At 39.2% G+C, this 18,443-nt stretch overlaps 1 protein-coding gene across 1 annotated transcript in view; it reads right to left on the bottom strand.

Moving 5' to 3' along the window:
* The window catches only part of LOC311505696 (neurexin-3a-like), an 86,172-nt gene extending 69,985 nt beyond the window's left edge, over window positions 1-16,187 (bottom strand). Inside the window, exons 1-2 of the mRNA XM_084569397.1 lie at window positions 15,755-16,187; window positions 136-429 (exon numbers count right to left, since the gene is read on the bottom strand). Of these exons, the coding sequence (XP_084425523.1) occupies window positions 136-429; window positions 15,755-15,856 (396 nt within the window). The 5' untranslated portion in view covers window positions 15,857-16,187. The remainder of the gene's footprint in view (window positions 1-135; window positions 430-15,754) is intronic.
* Between the last annotated feature and the right edge of the window lie 2,256 nt (window positions 16,188-18,443).

The following is an 18,443-nucleotide window of genomic DNA, read 5'->3' as shown; positions in this document are numbered from 1 at the left end:
ATATTTTGCCAAGAGGAATCATTAGTCCTTCCAAACACTTTGCTTATGATCCAATATTTGCAGATGACATGAGGATCCCATTCCCTCTGGTAGCGTTGAAGAGTTAGCATGTGACCATGGACACTATGAACTGACCTTGGTGTTCTTCTGGCTGCGGGCAGCGTCTTTGCGCTCCTGGGGTTTGCCATGGGTGAAGAGGATGAGGCCGTTGGGCTCCGTCGTGCGGAAATCGAAAGAGATGGACCCCATGCGCTTGGTGTTCCACTTGGGGAGGCTAATGTATGCCTCGGGGGTCTCGAAAGAGATAGGGTCCAGCGTGGCCACGTTTTCACACTTGTAAGATACCTCACCCTGGATCTTCATCTTGGGGTCCACAATTCGAGCCAGGCGGGACAACTCAAGACGGATGTCATTGTTCTTATACACTACCTGTGAAAGGGCAAACATAGGATACGTTATTCTTCTGCTTAGATACAAGGATGCTTCGGCACATAGTTGTGGTGTTTGTTTGATACACAGGTGACACGTTTCAGTGCTTTACAACATTTTCAGCTCAAACAAGGAAAGAGTTTGAAATAGTCACCAGTATTTTCCAGATGACTATAAAGTGTCTGTGTGTATGATTTTTTGTTACAGTGCTGATTACTTGCAAGCCCATTCTCTTCAGACCGTAGACTGTATATAAATATGGACAAAGCGACCCCACTTCCTAACACTGGCCAAACTGACGCTACTTTCCCATTTCGCATTTTCATTTAATTTATACGGTGCTCTGCTCTACCGTCACCCGTTACAAAGAAATGTCTGATTAAATCCTTGAAAATCCTTGTTGTGTATTTTAGTGTTTTAGTCCCAAGTCCCATCCACTTACATGGAGGGGGTGGAGCTTATGACCTATACTACAGCCAGACACCAGGGGGAGTTGTAATGGCATCCATCTTCATTTACAGTCTATGGTTCACATTAAAATGTACTGTATGATTATGGTGGCAACCACGTAATTTGTACTAAACTTGTGCAATTGTGTCCTTCATGTACACCGTGTATTTATTACTACATTTTTAGGTCATTTTTTCTTCCTACACTCACTATTCTATATTTATGCACTAAGTATAGACCTTGTGGATGCATGTTGCTGGAGAAAAAAAAAATCCCTACGGGGAATCACCAGGCTGAGTGAACCTCTGAAGTTGTAGCAGTTTTGTGAAATATGTGCACATACAAAGAATGGGTAACTGGCTTCATGAATATAAGTGCAAATGATATTTTAGAGAAAATATAACAAGCAGGTCTGTTCTTTAGCTTGTTTCACCACAACTTCGGTTACGCCAGGAAACAAAGGTGTGGATGTGATTCTCACATGAACTTTTAAATATACCATATATCTCTGGTGTATCACTGAAAATTATACACAGATTCCTCACAGGCTGCAACTGATGGGTGAGATTTGTGGACGTGCAAATGCAGGTTATAGTTCCTGCAAATAGCTGGGTCTAGAGTGACAACACTATGTGCCACACCAGAGAATGTGTGGTCATAACAAGACAGGGAAAATCAATAAGTCAAAAAAATAAGGAAGAGCCTGGACTGCCACAGCTTTATTTCACAGAGTCAGACAACAACACAGAAGTAATCTCTGCAAATCCAAAATGATCACTATCACATTTCACATCTGAGAATGCCTCCATGACCCGACCTCGGATAAGCAGATGGATATGGTTGGAGGGGTGGGTGGATGCTAATAGTCATCAGAGGCACCAGAAAGTAGCCAATGTGTTTACATTTCCATCCCCAGTAGAAGAGGAGGAAGATTGCTCTAGTTACATATCTCAAAATCTCAAAAATTCTAGGGTCAGGATTAAACATGAAAGCGTCTATGCAAAGTAACTGTTTCACTGGCCTGGTCTTCTAACATACAGTGGGTGTTTGACTCTGCAGGCTGAGGAAATTACAAATGTAATCATGTTGGTTTACAAATTTTATACGGCTTCATTTTCTCACAGGAGCCATTCCTGTACATGGCAGATGAATCAAATCAAATGGAGGAGTGTGCTGTGCCTTCCTAATACAAACAAAGGTTGAGCTTTAACACTACAGATTAGTTTAACCCCTTAACGCCTGAATTGATTTTTCAGTTATATAAAGAAACAAATTATTTGTATTTTTGCTTACCACTCCGACCGGTCCTACGAGAAACTAGTGCTTGCAAAAGGCTCCTAGGAATTTTTTGAATGTGCATAAACCGACATTGGAGTATTACATGCGTTATTTCGGCTGCAGTCTGAGTGGAAACAGTGCGTCGCAAATTCGCGACACTAGGCGTTAAGGGGTTAAACCTGTGAGATGAAAATGGAAGTGAAGCACTAAAGACAGTAAAATGAATCTACAAGGAATACGTCACCGTCTCTGCTCTCTGAGTTTCTGTTTAAGTGCCACTCTGTGAAATAAAATGGTTAATTAAAGGCTGTTAACAAACTGGAGTTTGGCCAGGGCGCCAAGGCAATTTATAATTGAAAGCAATTTGTAAAATAAAAAACATGACATTTCAAATGATGTAGAGATAGAGGCCAGTCTTTCTCCCTTTCCCTCCACCCCTCTCCGAGTTTTCCTCTTTTCTGGCATCAATGTATTACCGCTTAAATGGAAATGTGACTACAGAATAAGCTTACATTGAACTTTATTTAATGCTGTGTTATATAATCCACCCCACCCACTCTCCCTGCTGCCCTCTAGTATTCCCTCTTGTCATACGCAAAGTACAAAGTGCCAAAACCCTGTATTCACCAGCTGGTCTCAAACTGCGTCTGTGTGCTGTTTGCTTAGGGGCAGGTTGTGTACCATGGACTGTTTGAGCATTTTTCACTCAACACAGCCGCCTGCTGCGCTCTACAGCAAGGCTATGAGAGTAAACCGCTCAATTGTGTAACAAGCTAAACAACTTGAAACTCAGCAAAGTGAAGCTGCACATTCAGGTGATGATCCTCGGTCGGCTCATCACTACATGAGACACCTTTAGTATTGTCACGTACATGCCTTGGATTACTTGCCGACATTTTTACAGTATCCAACTGGGTCACAACGAGGTTTAAAGAGCCCAAGAATTCACGTCCTTCTCTAGTAGATTTCTTTCAGAGGCATCCGAGGAGTGTTTTTATGATGCGTGGCACAGAAGTATGATCCACAAGCAGGACATTCACCCCAAAAAAAACAAGGATTGCAAAACACAATCTAGTTTAATGAAAACCTACTCAAGGTAGTAACATGAAGTGCTGCCATGAAAATGCAGGTAGCCCAATAAAAACAAAAGCTAGACAACAGGGTCACTAATTTTCTGGACTCTACTGTGGCTTTTAGGACAACCTGCACACACATGCACATCAATGAATTAAAAGCATATAAACCTGTTTGAGCTCAGAGCCCAGGAAAAAAAAAAAAACAACTGCACTGCCCTCTAGAAATAGTCTTATTCATAAGTTAAACGTCCTTTTTTGTTTCTACGAAAGTGAAGAAATTGTGCAAGAAGCTGAAATCCTTCAATCACTGTCAGATATCATAAATCAATAGAACACGTCTACAGTATGCATAAGAAACATGTGTCACTCATCATTGTTTCTTAAGTTTGCGTGTTTGAGCCAACTGCCCTGAAGAGACAGGTGACATGATTGACATTAGCGACAGGGCTAGAATTTGATCTGACTCACTGCTCTCTGTGCATTTAATTCTGATTACTTTTCAGTTGCATTCAGTTACTTCACAGTAGGCACAGCATTAATAATGACACACATTACTACACATCATATTTCTGCCCCTGTGTCAGAGTCAAATGTGACATTCAGGATGCAGGAAACAGCTGATCCTTTTGCACTTACCTGCTAAACTCTATTGCTAATGTCAACTAATATGTCCTGACACTAGACAGCAGTTCTAATCTGGGGACTGACAGCAGACAACTGTACATCCGAGGTGTGCCAGCAGTCAGGTTTTCATGAAAACAGCTAGAATAACTGAATGTTCAGTTTTGGGATGTCCTTCCTCTGATTGCCACATTTTATTGTTAATTCCTATTATATAGCTTTTACAAGCATCACACTATGACATTGGGCGTGCCAATAAACAGTTTTAAGGGTGAAATCCGGCCAACTCCAACTTAAATTCATAAACAGCCAACCTACCCTTCCTGATAATGTGGGACGGTGTTTGTGACCATACACTCAAACCAACCACCAGAGGGCAATCAAGATATATTGATCTTATTTCTGGGTAGTTGTGCTCAGGTTCATATTTATATATCATTCTATGAGTTTGAACAATATCAAATGATGACTTGCTTGGTCAACTAGGTTAGGAAGTTTAGCGATCCATAGCAAATGAACGGCAGACGCAGACACCTGACACCCTGACAAACACGCAGGTCATTTTCCAACGTGTTCCACTAACACTAACAAACTAAACAATCAACCACTTTATAAAAAATTATACTGCGTTTGCTGCTATTTAAACAGACTGCTTGTGTAGGCACATGAATGATCAACCTGTGTATAAGACAGGAGGTACAATACATTATTGTACCTCCATGGAGCACATAGTTGATGTGTTTGTTGTTGGTGGTTGACACAAAGACTTCAGTGAAAAGGTACACTGTACATTTGACAGGCGGGTTGTTTAAATAAATGACCAGCTGCTCAAAATACAAAGATGTAATTGAAATGTTATGAAAAACACAAATTGTCATATTTTTAAGGAGGAACCAGTGAGTGTGTTCATTCTTCTCACTGATAATAGATAAATGAAGCTTGCTTAAACTGCAGATTAAACAAGCATCACCACACAATTTGATCATTACTACAAACATGTGCTGTTTAGCTTGTCCAAATAAGGCAGTTCTACTTTCAGACATGTGGTGGTGCTGCTTCTCTGACTACCCAGTAAATATTTTTTAGCAGAAAATGCAATGAAAACACTATGCAATGTCTTCATACTCCTGCAGTCTGCTGAGTTAACCCCACAGCCCAGCCACACATCTGTCTGTCTGTGCTGCCTGCATAGCCAGATACATGGTTCACATTTCTCGCCGCGAAGCTGGTTTGTAACAGCCTCACTTACCTAAATGGGCGACTGTCCTACCAATGATGGGAAACAAAATGAATGAGAAACACCAATCTTTCATCACAGCAGCCTAAATGCTGTCAATAACAATGGGAGGATGGAGTCACAGAGGGGGATGTGTGTGTAAATTGAAATCTGCTCAAGTGGAAAATTGAAGGCCTTTTTTTTTTTTTTCTCTAATTCTCTGGGCAGAGAAACACCCTCTGTCTGTCTATATTTCGGGCACATGCATACACAAAACAAACACACCCTCTCCTCGATTTCACTATTTTATATTAATGTCTACTCTTCTGCGCCTCATCCAGATTCTGTCGGAGAGTGCAGCAGTGGCTGAGTGGGTAGATTGAGGGACCTGGCTGAGATTATCAATAATCCACCAGTAGATTTGACAGTAAATCAACTCATCCCTTAAGGTGCTCAGGGACTGGATAGAAAATTGTCTTTTTCTCTTCTCTCCTCTCGCACCCGTTCTTTGTTGCCTTTCCTTTTCTTTTTGTTACATTCATCCTCCTCTTGCCCCCCTCTATCCATTTATCTCATCCCCGCACCTCTCAGCTAGAAGCAGTCATTGCTTCTCCTGCTCTGACTGAGCATAAATACTCCAAGCCCCTTGAGCAGCTCCAGCACTTAGACCAGAATAAAAGCATAAATATAAATCAGGCTCATCGACAGTAAAGAAACAAAGGCATATGATAATTATGATGTTGCTGGCGTGTTTTTGTATTTAGTATTTTAATGTAATGTTTTGTTTTTTTTCATAAAACTGATAAAAGTTGATAGTTCAACTGCACTCTTAACTAATTCCTAACATGGGTGTAACAATGTCAATATTCTCTTACATTTGTGTATGATTTTGTGAATACTGCATTGGACCGTTGGTATTTGCTGTTCAGATAGCAATACAACCAGTAAGCACCAGATGGCTTCCATAGGTTCAGCAGCTTTGGATATAAAGTCAATTATTTCGTATTAATGAAAACATTTCTCACAATTATCTGATTCGGGTCATAATGTGCTCAGGTGGAGTGGCGATTCTAAATTCTAAAGAATAAAGAGCAGTGGTACTTGGGACTATAATATGCACTGAATTCCAATCTTTTCAGTTAAACTATTGCCTTTTTCTACAATCAGTGCAGTCACAAAGCAAACAATTTGTGGCTTACTTGCTGGTTCTGCAATTGAACAACAAACGAAAATAAACAAAAAAAAAAAACAGGTTACATGTAACAAAAAGAATGTTGTGCGGACCCACCTTGGAGCATTTCAGGCTGCAATGCAGCGTTTGCAGTTTGGCAGGCCAACAGTATTTAAAAACAGTGCTTGGACTATATTCAGAGGCACATGGTCAGTCTACAACAGTAACAATCACTGGCAGCTAGCCAAACATTATGGCTCCCTATCCCTTTCTTTCTCCCTCTCGCCTATCACCCCGATAGAGAAATCAGTGGTTTACCTGGGTTGTAGTGGGCCATAGCAACCATTCATTTTCAATGGAAACTGGTGATATGAAGCAATTAAGTGTCACAACCCCAGTAAGTGCTGAAGCAATATTTCCACGGTGAATCATTGACAGTGTAGGTGGCAAGGTTTGGCTCTTTGGTAACTTTTGTTGCTAATGTGAACGCAACACGACAGATATTGATTAAAGTTCAGGATGGACAGACCAGGCTGATGTATATGTTGTAACATACTGATTGCCTAGCATAGTAGTTGTATAGCAAGACTGAAAAGTCCAATATTTTACTTAAATTCTTTCTTAGAGACAGATAAGATGCACTGAGCACCTATCCTCTACTCTCTTCTCTCTGGCACCAAGCTCCTGTCCTCCAATTTCTTCTCCGTCACTACTCATGCAATTGTGTGCTACTACTGTATAGCAAATTAACAGCTGTGTGTCCCTCTCTCCATCTCCCTTCCCCTTCATTCCCTTTGTATTTGTATCACGATTAGATTCTACACGTGTGCTTTAGTCCTTCCACATGAGTTGGGTTCTGCTCAAGGTTTCTTTCTGCTCAAGGGAGTTTTTCGTACCATCTTTGCCTTTGTGTTTTCTCTGGGGGTTTCACACCGGGTTTCGTAAAGCATCAAGAAACAAGTAAGAATAAATGTCTGGACGGTACACCTCTGGTTACTGAGCGGAGTTATTGCACTAGCTTGATGTTGGAAGACTAAACATATATTTACATACTAGATTGGGATGTGGTGCAAGCCAAAGATCCCCGATGTAACAGCATGATGTCAAGGTAAATATAAAATATCATCAGCATGTATCAAATATATGAAATTGCTAAAAAAAAATAAAAAAAATAAAAATTAAGCAAGAATTGAACTCTTATTGTTTTTTTTTTTATGTGTATGAATACATTCCAATAACAAGGAGGAGTAGAATGTATACATGGTTGTGGTTAAAAAGAGGCTAACATATGACACTAGTTTACCAGTTTTGCAAGAAAGGTTTGAGGTCATTTGTTTAGCTATAAATGTTCGTTTCTGCACTGTATATGATCTCCACTAACAGACAATACATGCACAAATGAAATAAATATTCATAATGCTGTAATGGTCACGGTTTGTAGAGCCATAAACGAGCCAAAAGAGCACCCCAACTACTGGGTCCAGGAAAGAGAAGATTCTGATGGTGTTTATGCCTAAGATAGTCTTTTTGTGGGAAATGAGGGAATTAACAATATGTTGACACACACACACACACACTTGATGAGGTTACTGTGCACATTTGCCCCTGCGGCATAATTTTCGACAAAAGACCAGCATAAATCATATAACATGTTGTGGCTTTAGGCTGAAAGGAAAGGGAGTGGGGAGGTGGGGTTATGCCAGGGTGTGGAGGTGGGAATGGAGGGTGTAGCTGACACTTTGACAAGTCACTTTCAGGTCCCTGCCACATCTGAACAATAAAAGCAAAAAGGCCTTTGAACACGCAAAGGGACCTTTATCAGCACGCCACAGATGCAGGCTGCAGGTTAACATGAGAATGAAGCATGAGCAGAGGCTGATAGCAGGCTGAGGAATACCTAAATACACTCCACATCAACTCTGACACGCAAGGAATACATACATACATACACACATATGTAAAATGTTCCGCGCTTACACGTGTGTTAGTGTGTAAGTGAGAGTGTGAGCGACCGAAAGAGACTGAAAATGTTTGACAATGGCCAGATGAAAGAAATCCATCACTGCATTATCTCCTTCACCAGGCTTCCACGACACACATCATTACACACACACTCACACACTCTTATCGGAGTGTGAGGATGAGCAGTGTAACACAATATGACTGAGGCTTGAAATTACCTTTTTAGATTGCGAGCCAATATAGCTACCAGATTTTTATGTTTTCATTTAGTCCGAATCCCCACGAGATAGAATGAAACTCATCCAGCACCAAACAATACCCACGGGCCGGACCGGAAGGAAACAATATTTGTGTTCTTACACACTTACAAGTAGAGCAGCTAGAATGCAAAGTTTGGCCTGATGGTGGAAACATAAAACCAAGTGGTGGTTTTGCAAATCATCTTTCTGAGAGAATCAATGTTCCATATTGAGACTGTAGTTGAAACTGACATTTATTCACAGGTAGGTGAAGAGGAAAGCTCATTAAATGTAACTAACATAAAGGATTCATCTTCTGGAAAATGTCCATAATTTTCATGTTTTATTAAAAAACGTCCAGACTTGCACTATTGAATACAGTCTGGCTATATAGAACAAGTCTTAGCATGGAATTGACAGTCCTACTGAAGTGGACGCGGTACCACAACAAGATATACACTTGACTGTTTGTGTAGGTGATACAGTTATCATCATGCCTCTGCATCTTTCTTGTCTTTTCCCATAACCCCCCATTTCTGTGTATTCATTGGTTAAATTTAGATGCTAGTCTTGTAGTATTATTGGTCACATGGTCTTGACACGAGACACGCCAGTGTTTTTCAAAATCAAGGCTGCAGTGTGTGGTCCCGTCCACAGGGTGGCATGATTTCCTTTACAGAAGGCAACGATCTGAGCTGTGATCCAGTTTAGTCAGTCGCTCTGGTTTATCTGGCTGACTGTGCTTTTATATATTGATACAAGTAAGATTTAATTAGGGGGCTGTTTGTATAGAGAGTAGCGTGCTGATGTGCCATTCATTTTGTGCTTCAACATTCACTTTGTAGCCTTTGCAGGGATTTGAATTACTGTAATCAAATATGCATTAGCATGTCTTTAAACATGGGCACATCTGTAGAAGGTAATAAGATTAAAAATATACATTTTTATTCTTTAACCACACACAAATAACACACTCCTCTCCTACTGAGCCAGCTCTAAATATGGATTTGGAGGAGGATGCCGTCTCTATTTTCAAGGTCAGGCTTAATTTTTAAAAGTTATAGTTTGGGCTTGCTCAAGTCATACTGAATAAGTGTGTGCTTTGCCTCTTCTGTCCTCTCTTTCCATATAACTCTTTGCAGTTATGTCTCCAGAGCTCCATGTTTCTGATCTTCTTTACCAGCCCTACTAATTCCCCCGATGTTTAATGTTCTGCCCTTTTTCTTACCTTTTTTTCCCCCTCTCCTGTCGCCTCAGTCGGTCTAAGCAATCTGGTTCTGTGAGAGGTTTTGTTGTGTTTAAAGGTTAAAGTGTTCAAGTGCTGATCAAGTTGTTTAATATCATTGTTTAGCACGATTTAATATAATTCAGATTGTTGCCATTATGTTATTGTTCGGACTGAATACATCATTCACAACAAGATTGTGCTTAATGATGGCATTAGTAAGCACGACTGAAAGAGACAACAGGTGCTTTTATTATTACGAGGGTCTTCAATCACTGCACTGTCAAATTTTTAGCAAAATGGGCCACAAATGTTCACAAAGCCATCAATCTCCAGCACTCAGGACAGTCTGACCATGTGTCATTGCTGCACTGTTTCTGTTGCACTCAGTCCTATTGTCACCAAGTTCTTTTTGACCTACAGAAGGACTAAATCCTGCAAACACACTCCCTTATACATCCATGGGTCTGATCTGGATCACAGTTCCAGCTTCAAGAAAGGAATAAAGCAACAGTACTTTTAAATACTGTTTTTAAAGAATGTGGCCTTCACACGTCAATTAAAGCTTATCTTTGGTGTGGCCCCCAAGGCACAGTATAAGAAAAGCATATTTGTAATTTGTCATTAAGCAGCTAAAAATACAGTAACAATACAATACATAAAGACCAAAGCAGAGACAAGGGAGTGAATATTAGACTTTACAATGGTTTGACAATGTTCTTCTGTGGATGTAGATATGCTATGTTTAGCTAAAACAATTTCACCATGACAATTTAACAATCTGATACTGTGGCAGCATTATATTACAACTTCTTATTTCCCCAAAATAAAATAAAGAAGTATACTACAGCAAAATTCTAATTATATTATTTTGAATGTTACTATGTGACTGGATTATTATGACTAATCCTTGAATGTGTATGCAGCTTTTAATTGTCATAGGTGTTGTAATGCTAAGCAGTTGTGTCCATTCATTATGGGGTCATATGGTTTTCCTGTGTAACTGCACAGGGATATTTTTAAATTGTTCATCGTAAAGTATATAACTACTTGCTATAATTGTAAAGAACTAAATTATAGAAAAAAAGCAATTTTTACGACTAGAAGACACTGACAACAACAGGCTCATATTGTCACTCATGTTCTGTGTTCCGTCTGTGAACTCATCCTTTGGGCTTCTTTGTTGGCTACAGTATACAGGCACAGCCAGAATCCTCTATGTGAGTGGCTGATGGAGGTGTAATGACAACGACAATTATAGCAATTATGTGTTATTGTAGGCCATTATGTATTTTGTAGGTTTTGAGATGTAGGCTTTCTTTGTAATTGCTGGCTTATGAAAGGCATCATAATCATGGGCCAGCCAGTCGCAGGAGCTACCAAGGGCAACCAGTACCTGGTGCCATGGTAACAAAACATTTATCCATAATGCTGTTCTGTGGATGGCGAGGACAAGAGCATTGGCAGCAGGCAAATTAGCCCTAATGGCAGGGAGTGGAGGACGAGAAGGTGTTGGACAGCAGACAGACGGAGAGCTGGTGGGTGCTCCAGATATGTGGGTGGGTGGGCCTGTGATTAGGAGGTGGGCAGAATGCGTGTGACTGTATGAGGGAGTATGTCTGAGCATAATCTTTCTGATAGTGTGTTTGAGACCAGTGTGCATCAGTGAATGCCAGTATGTGTATACAGTATATTTTTGTGAGGCTATAGAGAATGAAAGGCAATCAGTGTGTTATCTCTTGTAGCTTTAATGCGATGACATTAGCTTATGTAAAATTATGTTCAATCCCTTTAATCTCTTAAAACAAATTCATTAAATTTATTAACCGGTAGTAACTAATGTGGCAAAATTCAAGTTACCTTCTTAAAGCAATTTAATTTTCATATAATTATAGCATGTCTTCCAGCCTTATTTTCATCTAGATCTTAGCCCGACATAGCCAGTCTTATTTCTTATGACAATATGGGTAGACTCCATTTGGATTTCCTTGTGGGGCGTGTTGGTAAAAAATATTCCTCTGTGGGCAATTGGATCAGAGCAACGAATCAGAGCCATAAAGGCATTCTCAACAAATTGGTTAATTGTATTTCCTTTAACGTTATTTGGATGTAAAACTATTTTACAACTGACGCGATAGCAGACTCTAAACAGGTGGCTTCTCTGTCTGCAGCCATTTTGTTGTAAACTAATTCAACTCCACAGTGCTCAGATGAAGTGATGACTAAGCCAGTGTTACACCTCTGTCCATCACTGCGTAAAACCTGCCCAAATGACTGGAATTGCCTGGCAGAACAGAGCAACAAAATATGTATAGGCTGTTTTTTTTTTTTTTTTTACTACATCCCATTTGGTAGGTGTGGCTTAAATATGTGTCATTTATTCAACACTGACATGAAATAAAAACTCTGATTAAAAAATAAAAAAACAAACAAAAAAAAAAAAACTTGTCATTTCACAATGAAGGCATTAAATCAAGTTGTTGGTAATCAAATACATAGCACTGTACACTGATTAGCCACAACATTAAAACCACTGACAGGAGAAGTGAATAACATTGACCATCTTGTGACAATCCAGTGTTCTGCTGGGAAACTTTTGGACCTGGCATTCATGTGGATGTTACTTAAACATGTACCACCCACATAGACCAGACCAGGCACCCCCACCCCATAGCAATGACACTCCTTGATGGCAGCAGCCATCCCCAGCAGGGGACACACAAAAATGGTTTAGGAACAACTCAAAGCACATAAAGAAAAGCACAACGTGTTGACCTGGCCTCCAAATTCACTAGATCCCAAACTGATCAAATATCTGTGGAATGATCCACAGAGGCCCCTCCCCTCTACCCATAGGACCCAAAGGCCCCCACTAACAAGGCCCATGTCCATTCTCTGATGAGTCACAACTGTTTTGGAGGCACAAGGGAGACCTACACAATATTAGGAAGGTGGTCATAATGTTATGCCTGATCAGTGTATCAAGTAAAGTAAAGATTAAATGTTCTGTTAATATTTCAAGGACAGATGTAAATACTGGGACTGGCTTTGCTTTAAAAGCAAGGGAGGTCATTCAAACTCATCAAAACATCTCTGGGCAGTAGCAACCACTACATCCCCATTAGAAGGCAGATTAAGCCCAATCATGTTGACTGCATCCAATAATTTTTTTTTAATTTTTTTTTTAAATGTTTTAATGTTTAATATTTAGACTGAAAAATTACTTAATTTGCATTTTCACACCAAAACGCTGAAGCAAAATTGATAGGTTGAGTTTTTCATGATGGGGAAATAAAAGACCCAAACCTAATGAACATGCTTTGGAGTGCATGTTTCTGGTTATACATGCATGTGTGTATGTCCATGTGTCAGGGGTGGGTGGTACAGGGAATGGCAAACAGGCTCAGCATGGCACAGAGCAGGAAGTAGGCCAGAGGGGGATTAAATGACTACTGCGCCACTTCCTCCTTGTTCCTGCAGCCAAATGATTGGTTGTGCATGCGTGTGTGAGTGTATGTGTGTGTGGCCGTCAAACAGTGACAGAGAAAGCCAAGCCCCTGCTGTGACACTGCACTTGACTGGCCCCAGCTAAGTGCTAAGGTATGACATCATCAAATTGATATATTTGTTTGTGTATAGGTCTGTGAGTGTGTGTTTGTGTGTATGGCTTAACATAGTGGGGCAACTCTTAGAACTGGCACAGGGAATGCAACCTTTTTTAAAAGTAACTTAAAAGTTTTAAAAGTTTTTTTGTTTTTTTTTGCAGAGTCTCCACTCAGATTTAATGGCATGAAAGTAAAAAAATATTTCCAGCTGAATTTGTTTCTAATGAAATGGCTCTAATTGGTTGTAGGACCAGTTGCGTGCAGAGATATTTCCTCTTTATCAGTTAAAACACGCTCCTTAATAATTTCCAAATGGCATGTTACCAGACTACCAGACTAGGTCACCAGTTCTGTGTTTCAGAACTGGTGACCTAGTCTGGTAGTCCAGACCTTGCAGTTACAAGATTGTGCAAAAAAAATCTAAATTAGGATAAAATTGTTCCAAATTAGACTATTGCAGGATTTATAAAGGGACTCTAAGACTATTTTAAAACATAAAGCGGGATGAAGTATCACATTAAAATGTAAAAACTTTTGAGCAATTTGACTGTGAGTTTACTTTTGTGAATTAATTCATATTTCTGTTCCCTGATACCTTTTAAACGTTTGTTCATAATTCAAAATGCTGTGAGGTTACATCATCTGAATCAGTAGGTTCCCATACATAATCAATCTGGCAGCTGATTAATGTGTTGTGCTCATACGTGCTGACAGCATTTCTGCTGTGACAGAGGGGAACACATTTAATCTGATGGCGAATGCATAACTGTCTGGACTAACTACTGTCAGCTGTCTGCCACTGAGAGATTAAGATTGTCTGTAAAATTCTAATTGTGCATTATTGTATTGTATTCATTCATCCAAAAACAGAACTAATAAACTGTCTGAAATTAGTTAAATACTGATGTGAAAAAAAATAAATAACATGAAGATAAAGCTTCTGACCAGACTAGAGAAAGTGTCGTCAGTCAACTCACTAAACCCACTAGGATTAAATTGTTTGATAAAAAAAAAATAATCAAACACAATGATTCCTTCAATTCAGAACTGAAGAAATGGACCACTTGGAAGTGGAAAAACTGTAAAAGCAAAATTTGGTCAAGAAATCCCAGTACCAAGTCAGATGTGGAAGTGATGTGCAGGCTATTGAAGCTCAAAATGCCATGGAGACATAAGGATTTATGGATTTACTTATATCTGATGCATTGGAGTCTTGTGGCTTTTTTTTTTTTTTTGAAGTTGAACAGTTGAAGTTCCCTTCCAGAGCAGCTGATCAGAAAACATGTCTGACATCTGTTAGAACTCCATTTTCTTGAAGGTGTTTTAGATTATATGCATGGTTTGTATGTCAAATAATATTTCTTCAACATGTAAAATCACTTACAGAATCTTGTGAACCTCTTGATAATAAATACCATTAATGTTGTATTTCTGACCAATACCCAACCTTTAAATTGAGAAATTACTAACAGTTTTATTTAAGGAAAGAAATAGTACACATCTGTTTATTTCTTGAACTCACCTGCTTGCTACCAGAATGAGGCAGCAGATCCAGAAACCTTGTCAGAGAACTTGTTTAAGGTTCGGCCTACAGCTACTGAAGGAGGTTGGTCCAGGTATCAAATTCAAATGATTTTTATTTACCAGCATGAATAATGGGCATGTTGAAAAAAGACACTTCGATAGCTTGTGTACATGACTTGTTTGTTTGTCTACTTGTGTCTTAATTCATGTTCCTACAACTGTAGATACACTCTATTAATCTGTTAAACATTAGGACACCAGTTCAGTGGGGCACCAAGGTGTGTGTAGCACTCACACGTTTTTTACTCAGTCTAGCCACAAGAAAAAGACCATAATAACAATATAAAAAGTATTTTTAGCAAATTCTGTCTTGTTTTTGGTTAATGACATGGAGACTCATTGTATAGCTGATTACCACTGATCTCACTGGTCCCATTTCACACACTGCAGAGTCAATAACTACTACCTGACAGGACAGTTAGATACCAGCTGGTGGAGAACATGGAACAAACAAAGGCTAAACGGTCTTTTTTATTTTTTTTTTTTTTCAGAGAAGGCCAGTGATGAGACTCGCTAAGCCAACTTTTGTCTAGTGGACAAAAACACAACTCCACTGTGATGATAGTATTGTTCCCTGTCAAACACAAAGGGACTGGGCTACTTCCCTCCCAGTTTCCATCACAGCAACTTTATGTGGACGGCCTGTAACCTATCTTCTCAAACAATAACCTCTTTTGTAATTTGGCCTTATTCTATAAAGCATTGTGTTGGCTCATTTAATGTAATATAACACATCTCTAAAGGTAAATGTAAAAATGATTGAAATCCAGCCAGAAAAAAAGATCATATTTAATAGAAGACTGATCATAAATGTAATATATACGGTGTGTCGGCAGTGGAGCAAGCGATCATGACAGCATCATACAACAAACTGTAAAGAGTGAATACGGTACTTCACCTCTTTAAGACAGCCCATGAAGTTGTTGCTGACAGGAGATCCAGGCAGGTCAGCTGTGCTAGGGCTTCCACCTACATAGAAGAAGTCATCAGAGCCCAGCATGGTGTAGTCTTCCTGGGTGTAACCCGTAGTGGTCAGAATCCCATCCACAGATATTGTCACCTGAAAATGAGGTGCAATTAGTGAGAGTGCAAATAATTTTTTTTTCTTGGATTTTAAGGCTAGTAGATGGACTACAGTGTTGTTTTAGAGCTCTCTGTGTGAATTATACATTTGTGACCCTGTGATATCTTTATTTCAGTTATGGGTCAGACAGGATGGGTATAAAGAAAATTTCCCAGCTTATAATTTTCTTTATTTTTGAGTTAGTAATGCCAAGTGTGGGAGTTGAAATTATAGATAGGTATGAATGATTAGTACAATGTCAAAACAAAGGTGTTAACTGGGTGAATTAACACTAAACACTGACAACATGCATTAGCAGTCATCTTCATGTTGTACTTGTAATGTAAAAAAAATAATAATAATAATAAAACATTTACTCTTTTTTAATGTTTAAATAAGTGAAAGAAGAAAGAAGCTGAAAAGGATACTGTGACATGCAGGATCAGTACGAAACAGTCACAAACCAGTGGAAAGGAGTAAGAAGACTTACACATGGGTCACACACAAAAACAAATGCAAACATGCAGGACACACAGAGTATGTGTGCACACCCACACTGCAAGACATCAGTCTGGGAAAATGTAATATAGTGATAACATACTGTTGCCAGAACATGAGGAAATTATTTAGGCACTTAATGTTACGCTTATCTATGCTTCATAGACTTTAGTTTATCTTTCTCAAATGGTAGATGAAATACTTTTGTGTCATCAGATAAAGACAAATTGGCCTCAGCTAAAGGTGGCTAAATATTCCCTTCCCTCTGAAAGCGGACTTTCTCTCTCTGCGTACCTCATCTGCCCATATTAGTAAGTGGTCACACAAGTTGTTTCTACAAACAATCATATGTCGTTTTGGGAGTAAATATCATGTGCTGTAGTTTATGTATTCAGGTGCTTTTGTTTCCAAAGGTCAATATCTATTCCTAAAGCTGTTCTGTTGTATTTTTCCAAGTGTGTCCAGTCAGCAGACAAAATGTTTGGGGTGTCAGCGGAATTGGTAGTTGTCCAGTTTTCTCCCTGCAGTATGGGTTGCTTCATATTTTCACACTGAGTAGAATGTATGAAGATGAGAGACTGTAAGGAGGAATCAGTCCACGTTAGAGCCATGCACGCAGTTTACAGCACATGATTGTGTTCAGGTGTGGATTTATTTTTCTTTTTTGGTTGTAGTGCACTTCTGGAAGTGGCCACAATATTAGAGAAGAAGAAAACCTGAGGTGAACCAGACTCTGTAAAACCCTAGTCAAGAAAGTGATAAAGGTGACTACAAAAGAGAAGGAGGCGACAAAGGATAGATGAACCCGTTGAAGGACAGTAGGACACTCAGAGTTAAACAAACTGAATGCATATCCTTGTTTTTTGGAGGAATGGCATCTTAATATACAGGAGAAAAAGAGGAAGGGGAGTACACAGCAAACTAGAAAATGATAATAAGAATGATATCTACCATACAATGGAGTGTGTTTACCATAGCGTATCCCAAGTCTGTTTGTTTTGCAGAAAGCTGAGGTAGGTAAGACATGAAGTTACATGAGTGAACAGTGGGTTAGTTCAAACTATAAAGCAAATCAAATAGAAACAAAATGATCAATGTGGGAGACAGCACACATGTTGGTTAAAAGAAATGGTTAGCTACAAGAACCGTTGTAGTAGACAATGGTACTAGTTTACTTGAGGAAATGGAGGCAAAGTTGAAATGAGTGAAAGAGAAATCAGGGCAGACCTTGGCTTACTGCACCAAAGCATCCCAGAGGTAAAGATGTTTATTGATGCTCATCTTGCTTGAGTACTGTCTATCATAAAAGCACTTAAAGAACACTTTTTGGCTGGTACCGGGGAACACAAAATTAATGTTGTTGTGCATCACGTTTTTAGTCCATATAGCACATCCACAACAGTCATAGTGGTCTCCTATTAGAAGAGTGAAGTTTCGCTAACTGGCTAATTTGCCAGTAGGTTTTTAAGACTTGATGAAGTAACTTCATTACTAGGGAAATGCCACCATTAATCTTTATCAGTATGCTAACTTACTCTTGGACAGAAAAAAAAACTATAGTTTGAATAGTGTAGAATAAAACTTAATCTCTACTTTTGTGTCATTGTTGGATTTCATCTCTGATGCAGTCATCAGATATCAAATATCCCTACCTCTACTGTTTTTGTAGGCTACTAAATACAGTTATTTCCATTATTTTTATTGAATATTTTGGCACAAAAAGCACTTGGACTTTAATTAATTTCTTTACAATTTAACAATACAACACAATTTTAGGTTTTTATATTTCCCCATAAACTCACTACTTTTGGTCTTTTCGTGGTATTTGCTAGCAGTAAGACACCTTTTAATGCTGCAGTTCTTCCGATTCCCTGAAATCCAACAGCCTGTTTGATGCTACTTACTGTGTGCCTTTCTATATTGATTCCAAAACACAGGATTAGATGTTTTTTTTTGTGCAAACACGTACAAGAGTTATTGGTGAAGCTCGGGAGTTTGGTTGAATTTTGGGATGCATCATCAGTAG

This window comes from Chelon labrosus, assembly GCF_963514085.1.
Source record: "Chelon labrosus genome assembly, chromosome: 20".
Classification (NCBI taxonomy): Eukaryota; Metazoa; Chordata; class Actinopteri; order Mugiliformes; family Mugilidae; genus Chelon; species Chelon labrosus.
Note: the sequence above shows the minus strand (reverse complement) of the source record. Positions and strands in the feature narration are given on the sequence as shown.